Consider the following 14,952-nt stretch of genomic DNA (forward strand, 5'->3'; position numbering starts at 1 on the left):
ACGCACCCGAGCTACGGTTGGGGCCCCCAACGGAGTGAGTAACATTTACTGACTGTATAAATAAGTCCTGGGTGAGCTCACCAGTAGTTTCGGACACATATGTATTGTATAGATGTAAATAATTTATTATGTATTGTATGTATATATATTTGTAAATACTCCCCTGTATTTGGGAAAACTGTTTATGTTCAAATTAAGTAAAGAGTTTGGTTTTATAAAATATCTGAGTAACAGTGCTTGGATTGGGCATTACCGGGTTTAAATTGGGCTATAGTGAACCTGCCAACAATAGAGGTTGCGACACCGTTATAAAGAGCTCAGGCCTTTGTCTACCGATAAAGGATTGGTAGTGCAAGGGGGTTACACGTACATATATACGTCCATAGCCTGCAGCTCGACCACCGTGTGAGGTAACGTTGGGTCCCCCATCCCAATGCCTCCCACGTTGTTGGCTGCCTGCCTATATAAGACCGTCCGTTGCTTCGGTCTCTACATTCCCTTCCTTGCTTCGCCACGGGATTCACGTCTCCCTACTGATAACTACAGCCTTTTTGTTTAATCCACGGCTTCTCCGCTGTTTTTTTGTTTGTTTATTACAATTATAGTTATTGTATAGGTATTTTAGAATTACTTTACATTTCTCAGGTACCCATTTCCTTTATCATTCCAACCCCCATTACCATGTCTATCGAGGTGATCACTATCGATCAAAGAACTTTCACTTACCCAGTGGTTTCCATGCCCGGAAATGGCACCTACCTTTTCTATTCTCTTTGTTACATATTGCACGGCCATATCAGGCTCACTCTTGATATTCGGAGGAACATTGTGTCTTACGTATTGAATGACTGGGACAGGTTCAAGGTGTGGACTGATGACGGTACAGGATATAATTATACTACACAGGAGCACTATAAGAGTGAAATGCTTAAGTCCTTCACCTATGGTTCTGCATGTGAGTTGTTGGCTGCCGCTGAATTGTTCGGTTCGGTAGATTCACAGGTGACGATTTCAGTAGTGGACACTTTGATGTTTATGAATGTTTAAACTCTCAAAAGCTGGATGTGATTTTATCGATGAAACCGGTTGTGTGCTTACAACGCTTGACAGATGCCGAATGTCACTTCAACACAACAAATCCTGCAAATACTGTCGTAATTGAAACAAACCAAGAAACTGAAACCGATTAAAGAGTAAGCTCAGCACACAGCTTGGTCATGTTAACAAATAATTATTGGCATATTTTCCCTCAGTTTAAAAAGGTTTAATTTTCTTCTTAATAAAAATTTTAATGCAGTACTTCGCCGCTGCGAAGCGTGGGTATTTTGCTAGTGTTAAATATTAGTAAAATATAAAGTGCAAAATTTGCTGCTTGGCACCTTCTTTCACAAAATATATATATATATATTTTTTTTTATTTTCAAACGAGTAAATTCGGCAACTGTATTGTATTCTGATGTATGATTTATTTGTCTGTATCAATAGTATTTATCTGGTTGAGCAATTTTATGATAATACTAATGAACACCAATGCTGAAAGTAGCTGACCCATAACGAGTGAGCATCCTCTTTAATAAAACCCCTGTGTGTGTCCAGGTGTACGTGTGTGTGTGTCTTCTGGTGAAGTGCGCTTGTGCGGGGCCACACAGCACGTGTTCAGTCTCTTCCTGTTCATTCCCTGTGTGTGCAGAGAGAGAGACACACACACACAGGCGTGCGAGAGACAGACACACACACAGACGTGCGAGGGACAGACACACACACAGACGCGCGAGGCACAGACACACACAGACGCGCGAGAGACAGACACGCACACAGACGCGTGAGAGACAGACACACAGGCATGCGCGAGACAGACACACACACACAGGCGCACGCGAGACAAACACACAAACAGGCGCACGCGAGACAGACACAGACACACAGGCACGAGAGAGCCAGACAGGCACATACACAGGCGATAGAGACACACACACACAGACACAGAGGCGCCCACTTAAGAGAGACACACACACAAAGTGTTTTTAGCGAGCAGGTTGTTAGGCTATAGCGCGGAAACTTGCAGTGTTAGTTTTCTCTGTTGTTCAAGGTTTTCTTAGTGTTATTCAATGTTTTTACATTTAGTTTACTATTACACTGTGCATTCAAAGGTATTATTAACTATATTTGTGCTTAAAAACTTAAAAATATATATATTTACATACAGTTCATACGGTCTGGAACAGATTAATTGTATTTACATACAATCCTATGGGGGAAATTACTTCGGTTCACGACCAAATCGGGTTACAACCAGAGTTTTGGAACGAATTATGGTCGTGAACCGAGGTTCCACTGTAGTACTGTCAGACAAAATTACAGGCATTTTACAGAAATACAAACCAGTATTACTGAGAGAGAAAATTAAAGGCACACAATACAGTGACACATATTACAGCCACATACAAGGTCCCTTGCCATTTAATATAGACTGTTCCTACTAATGTTTATGCAATACTGTTCTAGCGCCCGTTATTGTAACAAGCTTAATGTCTAGTAGTTTGATAAAAGATTAAAATAGAATACGAGGAAAAACGCAAAATGGAGTAATGTTAGTCTGTGTGATTAAGTGTTTTAAATGAATATCTAAATATTTCTCGTGAGTTTTTTTTTTTTTTTTTACTTTTATTTCAGTAACTTTTTGCTCTTAACTGGCAACAGTAACTCAAACCCACAACCTGTTTCTTCTTTGAAAGTCACATGACTTTACTGCCAAGTTATCCAATCTCCGCTGACGATAAATGTGCTTGGTGCTTACTAATTTCCGGTGAGGACTAAATATAACTATTTTGACTTCTACCTAAATGACTGAAATTACTATGTTGCACATCCCACAAAATTCAATAAATTAAACATGATTGATTGAGTTATGTTCAAAAGTGGAAGAAAAATGATATATGTAATATAAAGAAAATACATTTGTATAAATGTAGCAACCTGCCATTCCTCTTTTTTCAGTGCACAGCCCATCCCTTAATTTTATCCTAGCCAGTCGCAGACTAGTTCATCTCACTCTTTAGGTACATCATATTAGACAATTGGCTTCATGGGAACGTGCCGCCAACTGCCAGCAACCTGCAAATATTATGTAGAAGAGTAAAAATCACTGGAAAAGTCATTAAATGAGACATGCAGTAGACTTAACAATCCACAGTGTAATTATTTGTTATAACCAGGCCAAAAGGGTAAAACAAAACCTGAAGTCAAAGTGCAAAGCCACATTCTAGATATTATCAGAATGATGTCTTGACAGCCATTTTTAGGCATTTTGGGTGAGTTCATACCATGTTATTTTAGTTTATCATTTATGTACTTTTTTCACCTGTCAATTCCTTTTCATTTTAATTTTATTAAGTGTTGAACCTTTATATTTTTAATTTTTATGACTGGTGACTTACCTCAATTAGTTTTTATATTAACCATTTCAGTTTACTTTTTGACTTTGATTAGTTAGGGCCATTAGATGAACATTAAGAACTGCCTTCTGTATCTCTGAAGCACAGGGATTGTAGAAACGTGCAGAAATATTCATGAAAAAGCAGTGGTATTGTGCCCCTTTTTTTTGTCTAGCCATTTGTACTATTTATTTTATGAGATCAGCAGATTGGAATAGGATTGGAGTAAGACATAATGCAGTTCCACTGTTTATGACAGTTGTTAGTCATTAAAACTATGTGTTCTAGCCTGAGCTTCAACAGCATAAACTCACTGGTGCATAATTATTGTTTAGGACTCTACACTTACTTGAAAATGTTGTTTTTATATACAATAAATTTTACATTTAATTGCAATGAAGCACAGTGCAATACAGTGCTATAGTCCATGATAAAGTGTTCAGTCAATTGTAATTATCCCAAATTATCCCAAGAAAATTGAGTGTCATTGTGAAGGGCTGAGCTGGTGCCTCTGCTACTGTCTTCTTTGTATCAGCGGTGGCACCAGTGTTGACAGGGTAGATTCTGTTGTCACCACCTTGAACTAGATTAGACAGGTTTGGTTAATGAAAACTTTAGAAATGTTTGTGTATGACTGTTGTTAAAGTAATTAATTTTAATGTCTTTCAAAGATTGCATTTTCCATATCGTTCAAGGTGGCCATATTCATATAAAATGATTTCATTAACTTGATCAGAGAAGATTGTATCAAAGACAAAAGAATAAAAATGTTTTAGAAGTTAGGTCTGCATTTTTTATCTTCTCATTATGATAATCAAAACCTTCTGGCTGCACCTCAAAGCATAAGTTTGAAATAATTTCTTTGGATACTGCAAATATCTCAGTCTAATTAATCCATAACTGCTGCTGAATGGTGTTTGATGTTTTGCAAACAGCAAATGATCCCCAACTGTGATTCTGTGTTCCCTGTTTGAAGATGTATTTATTTTATTAAAGCATTTTAACTGTTTGACCAACAATCAGAAACATATACAAAACTGTTGTTGTTTTTTTTCTTCTAGTTTTTCAGAGTATATATTGAAGGCTGTTATAAAGGTGTATTAATCTGGTTTAAGTGATACATTTTAGGGAGTACACTTATTGTATTGAACACACTTTCATATATATCTGCAAATAAAACAGTGCAAAACACTTTTCAATGAATACTATATACGTTTGACATAAAGAGTTGTAAAAATTCAATATTGAAGGTTCAATGCAAACATCCTAAGAATGAAACATAACTAAAACAAATAAAAATCACAGCAGGAAACAAAGTGAATGAGGTTTGAGTCAATGCCAGGGAAACATCAAGATGTGATGGCCATAAAGCAGCCTAAGGTGATATCCAAATGATGGTGCTTAAGACATGTGATGTTAGGCTTATCTGAGAGCTTAATGTAATAATATTCTTCGATTAAGCCATGGTTTTAGATGTCATACTTTTACTGAACACTTTAGGTAAACTTGTCCAAGAGATCAATCATGTAAAGATTTTCATGACCACCTGGAGCTTCAAGAACATGCTGTTTGTCTTATGGCATAATTCAAATGGCTAGTGAGCATTATAATATCTGCCTCACACACCAGTCCCCTAGAAACCGTAGTTGCCAGGCCAAGCTAAAATATGGGTCATAGTACAAGCTACCTGTCAGTAACTAATGCTACTCAAACACAACTTCAAATGAACTAAATGTTAAACATTCAAACCTTTATACAGAAATAAATAAACCTTAAAAGATAATTAGCTCATCTTACTAAAATTGGTTTTCTATTGCTGCTAATGGACAGTGTGTGTCTTTGCTGACATCTGTAACTAAAACTGAAATCATCTTAATCAAGTGTTACTCCATAGATTTATTTTTTAAAGGCATTTTCATTTTTAGTCACATAATGTAACCGTTTTACAGAGAAAATTTTGTGAAATGAAAGCAAGGGATCAATTCCCAGAGCACTCAAGGCTACCGATCAACACCCCTTTAATGCAGTCTTCATTTTCCTGCATTTGTTTATTTACCTTTATGTATTCCTTACAGATTATAATGTTTATTCATGAACAGATGTTTGTTATTTAAAACTGTAAAATGTGTTTTTCATGCACAGAAGTCTGTTGTTTAATACTGTGCATTTATTTAATGATTTGCTATTTGGCCACAAGTGTCATTTAAGGATGCCTGCTTGTTACTCTTGTATCTATGAAATATTTTGTAAGAGTTATCCTTTTATTGTATTTGCCTTAAAGTACAACGTAAGCAGTTTCTTGTAATATTTCTACGGGCATATAATGCAAGTAATTCAGAGCACACCAGGAAATTCAATATTTTGTGGCCCCATTTGTATCACCATGGTGTTCAGTGTATTTTCAAAAATATGATATGCTACATAATTTACCCTATGAAGATGCACAAAAATGCACCATTCTAGCATTAGGGTATTTTTTGCAAATGAAAGCACTTAATATAGGAAGCCCACTCTTCCATTCCCTAGAAACGATGCAAATGCTATGGAGGGATGTATGGAATGCTGTCCTTGTCATCAACACTCCTTTTGGATTGCAGTCTACATGATTGACATTAAAATTGGCCAACACCAATACATATCACACAGCTCAACAAAAGTGTACACATATTGATTTTGTAGAGACCTTTATTTAAATGCAGATACATGTGGAATTAGTTTATGAAAATGCATAAATCTATATACAGTATGTTAACACTTATTTAAAACACATAAAAAAACACATGGGATATGCATATGCCTCATGTGGTGTGTGAATCAGGTATAAAATGAACTCTGTTAGTGGCTTCTTTTTTTTTATTTTGCTAAGCATTTTTGTTCAGTAAGTGTCGTATTTCCTGTGGTGGTAAATATATCTATGCACTACTAACATCCTACATCTTCCTTTGCAGTTTGCTGATCATCCTTCAAATTACTATTGCATGTGTCATACTAGTTTTTGCAGACACAGAAGTTGTTACTTGCTAAGATGTACCTGTAGACATGACCATGTTAAAGGATGAATCTTTTTGATTTTAGTTCAGCTGAGGACACTTATATATATTAAACATATATAAGAAAGGTGAAAATCTGCGAAGTAAAAACCATATGTTTATATGGTTATTTTTATATATTTAAAGCACATATAAACTCTCCGACACTCTTATAAACATTTTCCGCACAGTTATTCAGCATAAACCCTTGGTATTCTCTTAGATATTAGGTAAGAGTCATTGAAATTATGTATGTAAACACACTGTTTATATACAGTAAAACCCAAATATTATTTTAAAAATATCGAGCGTCTCCAATATCACATATGTTACAGCCATTACGATAGACAGGCCACCAGCCATAAATACGTACAATGCAAGAAAAATTGCATACTGTAAAATGTGTGTACAGTAACACTAAATGTACATACATGTACTAAGTACTGTACATAGAAAATTAATTATGATTACTCACCAACAATGACACGATGACTTGTCCAATAACAATGAGTTTAATTTTACTGCACAACAAAGGAGAGCTCATTGATGCCGTAATGGTGTCCTACAGCGGTGTAGCTGTTCCCTTCCTTCAACATAGCCAAAACTTGTACCTTTTCGGCAATCGTTAGCATCTTCCGTTGGCGCTTGGGCACAGCCCCTGAAGCAGTAGCAGGAGCTGATCATTTTGGAGCCATAACGAAGGGCTTGACTATGCACAAAGATAAACAGAAAAGTGCACAAAAGTTAACTCTTTACACAGCGACACACGTTGATGCTGAATAAACGAGACAAGACTTCCTGGTTAATGTAGCAGAATCGAATTTGGCAGTCCATCCAGCACACAGGAACTTAACTCCGTGCTCTGATTGGGTAGCTTCTCAGTCATCCGCCAATAGCGTCTCTTGTATGAAATCAGCAGGGCAAACCAACTGAGGAAGCATGTACCAGAAGTAAAAAGACCCACGAATCAGTGAAAAATCCGCATCATATATTTAGATATGCTTACATATAAAATCCGCGATAAAGTGAAGCTGCGAAAGTCGAAGCGCGATATAGCGAGGGATTACTGTACATTCATTTTTAAGATTTACATGTAATTTTAAAAAGGCGTTATTTTTGCTGTTATGTAGCATCCTTGGCTAAAATCTAATGCTCTGATGCTGCCAGAATAGTCTTACCCCATTCAAATCTGTATTCATTCAGACTGATATAGAATGTCATGTTTTATAATAATAATAGCGACAACAATAATAATAATAATAATACATTTTATATGGCTCCTTTCCCATTGTTTATGCTAGAATTATGGTTAGCACTGTTGTCTCGCTGGTGTTGAAATTCCAGCTCAATTTCTGTCTGTATGATGTTTGCTTGTTCTACTTGTAAGTACTAGGTTTTCCAAAACATTAGCGTTAAGCTGATTGGCTTTTTCTTTTCTTTTTTTTTTTTTTTTTGTCTGCGTGTACAAGAGGGCGTCTGCTCAGGATTAATGTGTATCTACAGTCTATGCTGCCAGAATATTTTGTGGGTCTCTCATAACTCTAAAATTGTTTTCATATGTTCAAAAACGGATACAGTCACAACCTTTAAAGACCAACAAAGGTAGAGTGAGCATGTAAATGAAGCTTTCTATATATCATAGTTGACTAGTGTTATGATTTTCCTTAACAGGAAGGTCTAACACTGCTGCCGATACATAAACAAAATGACCTATTAAGAAATTTATTTATTATTAAAGAGAATAATTATTAAACAGAAAAGAAGTGCCTTATAAATTAAAACACAATACAATTGAAAATAACTCATAAATTAATCAAAAATCTAACTGAAAAATATACTTCAAAAAAGAATTACAATGCTATCAAGTATGTAATACAAAAGAACTCAAAAATACAGGGCAGTGCTAATTGAAAAGAGATGAGCATTGAGAACTGAAAAGAAAAACAAACTTGACTCTTTAGGAAGGAACACTGAAAAGAAGGGCTAAAAGTAAAGCAACAATCCATAGCTTATGCCATAGTGAAGAATTGTGAAAAGTGTGAGTTTTACTCTAACCCTGTTTCACTAGGGTAACTGTGGCCATTATGATGGTAGCACATGGGAGACCTAAGTTCCAAGTTCAAGAGATGTACAGGTTATTTAATAAAGTATACTACCAAGGAAAAAGAAAATACACCTGGCAAAATACGTAAATGTAGGGGCAAGGTACTGATGCAGTCTTAACAGTCCAAAAGAATGTTGCCACATTGTTTAACATTTATTCTATTTATTACTCACTTTATTATCTGTTTACATCTGTATGCAGTGTTACACTGGATAAGAAATTTTTAATCGCCATTAAAGTCTTCTATTTGTGGAATATTTAACACCTTTGATTTTTAGGATGATTCTGTTTTTCTACTGTTGTTAAAGTTAAATACAAATTCTTTATATTGTACAGTAATCCCTCGCTATATCGCGCTTCGACTTTCGCGGCTTCACTATATCGCGGATTTTAAATGTAAGCACATCTAAATATATATCATGGATTTTTCGCTGGTTCGCTTTCTGGACAATGGGTCTTTTAATTTAGGTTACATGCTTCCTCAGTTTGATTGCCCAGTTGATTTCATACAAGGGACGCTATTGGCGGATGGCTTAGAAGCTGCCCAATCAGAGCATGTATTACATATTAACTAAAACTCCTCAATGATATAAGATATGCTTCCCGCGTGGCGCTTGTTTGCTTCTCTCTATCTTTCTCACTCTCTCTGTCTGACGGAGGGGGTGTGAGCAGAGGGGCTGTTTGCACAGAGGACACGGAGGCTCCTCTACAAAATGCCGCTTTATCATGGTGCTTCTGTATACTTAAAAGCACGTATTGATTTTTTGATTGTTTGCTTTTCTTAGCGAGAGCGCTCTCTCTGACATTATCTGCTACTGACGGCGCTCTTTTGAAGATAAGATATGTTTGCATTCTTTTAATTGTGAGAAAGAACTGTCATCTCTGTCTTGTCATGGAGCACAGTTTAAACGTTTGGCTAAAGGGTGTTATTTCATGTCTAGAGGGCTCTAATAATGTTAACAGGGTGGGAGAGTTTATAAGGGCTTAAAATATATAAAAATAACCATACAAACATATGGTTACTACATCGCGGATTTTCACCTATCGCGGGGGGGTCTGAAACGCAACCCCCGCGATCGAGGAGGGATTACTGTACTGTGTAGAAATTTTCAGTTTTGTACCTTAGTCTACAAGAATTGAGAAAAACAGGACATTATGTCCTGTCTTATGTTCTCTACTGATAAGGTTTAAAACAATACCCATTACTTAAAGAACTGGAAACAGGGTATGGATTCAGTATTTACCTGTAGACATGCAGACTGGTTACATAGATGAGGTGAGCAAACTCAAATAAAATGGAATGTACTGTATGTGTTCATTTTCTGTTTAGAGACATGAACCCTTGCAAGAAAAGACTTTCTTTTGTTAATTAATATTGTGGCTTACTTTTCTAATATGCTGTTTACTACACATTTTTAGAATGTTTGATATTTTAAGACAGCAAGCTGCACAATTTTATTCAACATTGTTTAAATATGGTTTTATGTACTGCTATGCTTTTGTCATCAATGTGTTATTTCACCTTTTCATCAATGTAATCACTTAAATGTTCTTAAACTACAGTTATTACCATTTGTTGACAGTCACAAAGCACTGGAGTTCCAGGAACACTTCCAAAATGCCCACTCGCATCAAAAACCCCATCTAGATACAAAAAGGTCCACATAGGATCTTAATAAAATAAAATACTGTGTTTATTATCACAAAAATGCTCTGTGAGTATACAGTATGAAACTCTGTATACATAGCAAAAATGTGCTGCCAGCATGGGCAACCCAATGTTTACAAATCCCAAAACACAATCCAATGGCAAAGTCAAAAAACAGAGCAAAATGGTCAAAAATATGATTAAAATCACAAAGCACTACAAAACACAGGTATCACTCATCAAATCTCTACATACATTCACAATGAACCACCAGGAACTGTGGAAGACCCTGTGGGCAGAGGGCAGTTCCTGCCAATGATTGGTAGGTGTCCTCGCTTCTTGGTGGACCACCCAAAAATCACATGGATCATAACAAAGGAAGATTATATACATAGACAAAATCAAAAATAAAGAATGATGCACATAATCAACATAAATAAAAGAATCAAGAATGAAAAAAGGAGACATAAAAATGACTCCCTGAGGGAACCTCAGCTCAATTATACAATAACACCATTTAAAACATTGTTCAAATAAATGTACTGCAGCTGAATGAAAAATACATTTTACCTGTAATATCAAAGGCCTTAAACCTTAATTCATTACCATCAATGTCTTATAATATACAATGTCCACCAAATTAGGTATGCATTAGGTATTAATGGGTCTTTCACAATAATGTAAGGATAATGTTACTTGTCATATTAAGTTTTCTTGTCTTCATCAGTAATCAGTATAACTATATATATATATATATATATATATATATATATATATATATATATATATATATATATATATATTTGAAGTTTATTTGAATAAATAATGTTGCATTGCTTCACCAGCATTTAAACTGGGAAAGGCTTGATTATGTGAATGCAGAAGGATAGCATGATTATCCGACATGCTGCACAGAAATTAGATTGAACATCTCCACTGTGTAAAGAGAGCAGCAGCAATGAGTAAATTAATTGACACATTCATGGACTTGATTCAGGACATCTGGAAAATGACAGAGACAGATAGGGATTGGCTTGTATGTTGTTTCAAGCTCACTCAGCTAACTAATCTGCCCCCAAAATCTCAATCAGATGTATTTTAAAAGTTGTGTGTGTTTCTGTTTTAAATGAAATTTCAAGTGTTTGTTTCAAGTGCTTCCTGGTGTACATCTTAAATGCACGTGAGGTATGGGATTGGCTATTTAATTGAAAGAAGTCTTGTGGCTCAGTTTTATCAATGTCTTGGAGAGTTCTGTAAACCTGGATGAGGTTCCCAAGTAGACTTCTCTGCTTAAGCCTAAAGAGGTTTAATTCCTTTAGCCTGTCACTTAACATTAGTGAAAAACAAATTTGCAGGGTTCTTGCTTTGTGATCTGTAATCATGATCTTTAACTTATACCTTGTGATTTCAGTGCAGTAATTTTCTCTGACACTTGTTGAGGAAGAGTAGGTGAGGTGGCATAGTGGTGCTGATTTGTTTTTACTAATAAGCCTTTTTACAGACTGGGACAGAGTGATGGGTCCACAGAAGGCCTGTAGAAAGGAATTTTACAGTGAAAGGCATACATCAACAGTCCCTGTCGTCAAGGTTTGGGGAAGCTGTAGCATATGACAGCAGATCTTAATTGGTCCCCCAGTTTAAATCTAATCTAACACGTATGGCACATTGGAGAAATATTTTTGCATTACACCCTGCCATACTAATGGCTCAGCTAATCAGAAACCTTAAAAAGATAAGAATAAGATTCCTGTCCTTTACTTAATTCCATGATGTATTCAGATATACTATTCTGCATATTGACATTTTTGCAACAAAAGTTTGAAAACTAGTCCCAGGACTTTATGTTTGTGATCATTGAATTCGTGTGTCACTTTCATCATATGTGCCACATTTTGTGGAAATCAGGCAACAATATCACAGAGGAATTATATAAGAAAGCCTATAGCAGACTTTGTTTTTCTTAAGAGATTATGTTCCTTTAATGTGTGTGTATTGACATCCTTGACATACCATACATATTATGCAACTCTGTGATGGCTAGTGTGCTTTACTATTCTATGGTGAGCTACAAGAATAACATTATTTCAATAGAGGCACACCAAATTAACAAGCTGAATAAGAAGGCAGGCTCAGTTACGGGACACTGTCTGGACCCCCTAGACAGAGTAGCGAAGAAGAGAATGAAAATATAACTGATGGCCATTATAAACCACGCTGCACATCCTCTCTCTGACACACTAACATTGAATACTTTCAACTAACAAATCATTCAGCAGGAGTGTGTCATCTTCAGGAGCTTCTTTATACCGATGGCAATATGCCTGCATAATACTTCATTGAGACTGTAATTACCAAGTCAAAATTCTTCTTTCTTTTCAGTCACTAAGGTGGTGGGGTATGTTGTTTGTCATAATATAATACAGTAATATGATTGATTAATGAATTCGATCTTCTGCAAAAAGCCAGATTTCCTATCGGGACAAATAAAAGTTCTATCAATATAACTATCTATGAAATTGAGATTTACATTTTTGCCAGGTATGCACAGGATACTTAGATGTGTATGTAACTGATTTGAGGATCCCTCATCATTATTTCACAATAACATGTCTATACAATGAACATGCCAATGAGATTACTCAAATCTGTTCCAGAAAATGAATGGTGGGTTGGATCCATAAATAAACCAATAAGGAGTTGTGTACATTTTACATTTTAGTGCTATCATAATTAAAATGATTAGATTACCAAAAACTGCACAGGAGTAATAAGTTATTTATCACTAGGCTGGTTATATTTTAAGTAAAAAAAAAACATCTTCTGACTTGTTTTTTCAGTCCTTAAAGAAGTTGCTAACAAACTTTTTGCCCTTATTATCTTTATGTATAATGCTGCCATCTACTGCTGAAAAAATATTCAGTTTCTTCTCCCATATAACAATGAAAGAGAAAATTCTTGCCTCTAAAGAAAGTATTGGGCAGCTAATAATTGCTAATGTGGTGCTTTATGCTAATAGGTTATTCATCCTATTACCAAACCCCTCCAAAAACATGCACAAGTGACAAATTCTTTAAGTAAAATTGCTGAATCCAGCATATGCTTATTTTACTCACTCATTTAATTTTGTAATATTTTGCTTTCTTGTGTCAGCAATTTTTTTAGAAAGATTTTTTTATTCTATTGTTTACACTGCCATCTCCTGTCACAAGCAAACTCTAAAGCAACTAATGTGTTTTATCACTTGGATATCTTAATTGAGAAAAAATAGGAAGTGAGGTCTAGTGGATACATTTTTAGTAGTAGTAGTAATAGTACCTCAAAAGTAGATATATTACGGCAAGGTAATAATTAAATAGAAATGGATCTGCTGACTAATCTTTCTTTACTGACTACTAAAGCTATCCAGCTTCACAACATGTTTATGAATACAATGCTAAACAATACATAGCTTCGTTTTAGCTTTGTTTTAAATAATAGAAAACAGCTATTGGTTTAGCTGATGAACTCCTTACCATTCATTCCATACCACTTGTAGAATTATGCTCCTTGCAGCCTTTTCATTTTAAAGTTACATTGGGATAGTTCTTTGTGGAAAACTACTACAATTTATTCATTTTAAATCTGTTGATTTCATCTCCTTCATTCTGTTTCTGATAAGGCCAAAAGAAGTAATGTCTGAGATTTAAGACATTAAAGAATATCCTTAAAATATATAACATTACACAAATTTTTTTTTATTTTACAAGTTTCAGGTCTGGATTAATTTATTAACAATAATCTTCTTCCAAGACAAGTGTTTTCTTATATTTCTTCAGATGCTGATGTGATATTTTTTTTCCCTACAGCTAGGCTGCACATACCTCGTTCAGAAGCAATTAAAGGTAGGCAGTGGTTCATGTCATTATCCAAGTAATGGTTAATTAAATAAAACGAGGTCACAATTTGCATTCAGGATTTATGTTGGATTGGTTTCTATATATAGGCAAGTAATTAACTTAGTTTATTTGTGCCACATTGAGAAACAACTATTTCAAATTGCCTTCAGAAGATGGGGAATTAATCTTGCCCTCACTCATCATCAATTATAAGCTAAATTATAATACGATTTTTAATGAAATAATATGCAGTTATTTTCAAATTATTTGCATACCATACATTTGCGATTTGCACCCTGAAAACAAAAATAATATACTTAAATACATAATAATGCACTATACATATAACTGTTTTTAGAGCTCCTGATTTTATTTTTATTATTATTATATTGTAAATGGGTAATGTTGATTATTTTTGTGGCATGCAAAAAAATTTTCATTAAGTCTGTTTTCAGGTATGATTTCACTGCCGAGGATGAGGGAATTATATATTGTACAGTATATTAACTAACTGATTTTATTTAGAAAAGGTAATAATATATACTATAAAGTAGATACACATAGAACTCAAGAAATTTCAACATTAATTTTTATCAGAATTTACCAAGAATTCACTTATTAAAATGTTAGAACAATCTGCCATGGCAGTTAAGCCAATTTGCTTCCTCGTACAAGGGAAGGGATCCTGACCTGTGCACCATGCACAACAGTTCCAGGGACACAAACGTTGCTTTTTTATCTAAAGCAAAATAAGTTGGCAAGAAGGAATGATTTTAGTTCTGCATTTCTTTTGCTTACTTATTGCACAAACTGGAAAGTAGCCAACTTGCAAAGACTTATTTCAGACATAAACAATATTACT

The 14,952-nt window shown here is 35.0% G+C and overlaps 1 protein-coding gene across 1 annotated transcript in view; it reads left to right on the forward strand.

The window, feature by feature from the left end:
* LOC120526647 (triadin-like) overlaps positions 1–14,952 on the forward strand; it is a 200,871-nt gene that overhangs the window by 25,605 nt on the left and 160,314 nt on the right. Inside the window, exon 5 of the mRNA XM_039749804.1 lies at positions 14,061–14,096. Coding sequence (XP_039605738.1) covers positions 14,061–14,096 — 36 coding nt within the window. The remainder of the gene's footprint in view (positions 1–14,060; positions 14,097–14,952) is intronic.

This window comes from Polypterus senegalus, chromosome 3 (genome assembly GCF_016835505.1).
Source record: "Polypterus senegalus isolate Bchr_013 chromosome 3, ASM1683550v1, whole genome shotgun sequence".
In the NCBI taxonomy this organism is placed as follows: Eukaryota; Metazoa; Chordata; class Cladistia; order Polypteriformes; family Polypteridae; genus Polypterus; species Polypterus senegalus.